We start from the raw sequence: 1,139 nt of genomic DNA, 5'->3' as shown, positions 1-1,139 counted from the left end.
TCGCATAACTTGACAAAACATAATAAATGTAAACTTTTAGATTTCACTATCACTATTCACTTTACGACTTATTAGTAGTATAAATACTGTGATTTCAAAGGTGCTTCACACAACGCACTATTGTATGACATATGTGTCTCTGACATCTTCTTTAGCATACCTAAAACTGAATACTTCATATACAGGAGATGAAAATGAAGTAGAACTTGTAATCATTGCTATTGCTAGTTTTCATGTTAAATTTGCATGTTTTCAGATATCAAAGTTATGCATCACACTAATATAGGTATCACTGGAACTATTCGCAGAAATCTTCAACGAACTACCATTTCTTACAAACACATTCAATTGCACATGGAGAAAAAGTAAGCAATATAATAATGCTTATGATATGATCAACGTCCTGCATAATACTGTTTGCATTTACTTCAGATGCGCATTTTTAGTATCAATTTACCTATTTTTTAATATTTAAAAAATTTACCTTTCAAATACTTTACATCGGTGATCGAGTCTTTTAAAACATTTGTTTACTTATTTATTCATTTACATCTATATTTGTTGTTTGTATGTTACATGATCACATGTATGTTTTATTAACATTTTACCAAATTTCAAATTATTTCACGTGAGTTCTTGGAATTTTTTTGAATATTTTAGTTCTTTTTTCAAAGTAATTTTCAAATAAATCGATATTCTTTTTAACAAATTTTGATCATTGTTTATTCTTCTACTATTTTGTCTTCCTTTCATTTCATTTCCTTTCCTTCCTTTCTCAGATCAGAACTTTGGATCAATCTTCTATAATAATAATAACAATAATAATAATAATAACAATAATAATAATAATAATAATAATAATAATAATAATAATAATAATGATAATAATAATAATAATAATAATAATGATATAATAGGAATAACTGAAAGCAGCAATTGTTTTTCACCAAACGTATGCACTCACGTACATGTGTTTGCTTTCTTTCAGTTTTCACTTTTAAAAAATATCTCTGTTAAATTTAAAATTTATTTGGCTCTGCTGACTAAGTAGATTGCGCCAGTTTAACATAATAAATAAAAACTCACTCGCATTCAACTTTCTATACTCTTTCACTCACTTTCCACAACTACAATCTTGT

At 26.3% G+C, this 1,139-nt stretch overlaps 1 protein-coding gene across 1 annotated transcript; it reads left to right on the top strand.

The window, feature by feature from the left end:
- Positions 1 to 267: 267 nt before the first annotated feature.
- Tsp_15350 (hypothetical protein) lies at positions 268 to 688 on the top strand. Its single transcript, XM_003370019.1, has 2 exons — positions 268 to 365; positions 661 to 688. The coding sequence occupies exons 1-2, from the start codon at positions 268 to 270 to the stop codon at positions 686 to 688; spliced, it is 126 nt and encodes a 41-aa protein (XP_003370067.1).
- The last annotated feature ends 451 nt before the right edge of the window (positions 689 to 1,139 follow it).

The sequence above is a fragment of the Trichinella spiralis genome (genome assembly GCF_000181795.1).
Source record: "Trichinella spiralis strain ISS 195 chromosome Unknown Scfld1337, whole genome shotgun sequence".
NCBI classification, from domain to species: Eukaryota; Metazoa; Nematoda; class Enoplea; order Trichinellida; family Trichinellidae; genus Trichinella; species Trichinella spiralis.
The sequence above is the reverse complement of the archived record's forward strand: the minus strand, read 5'-3'. Positions and strand labels throughout refer to the sequence as shown.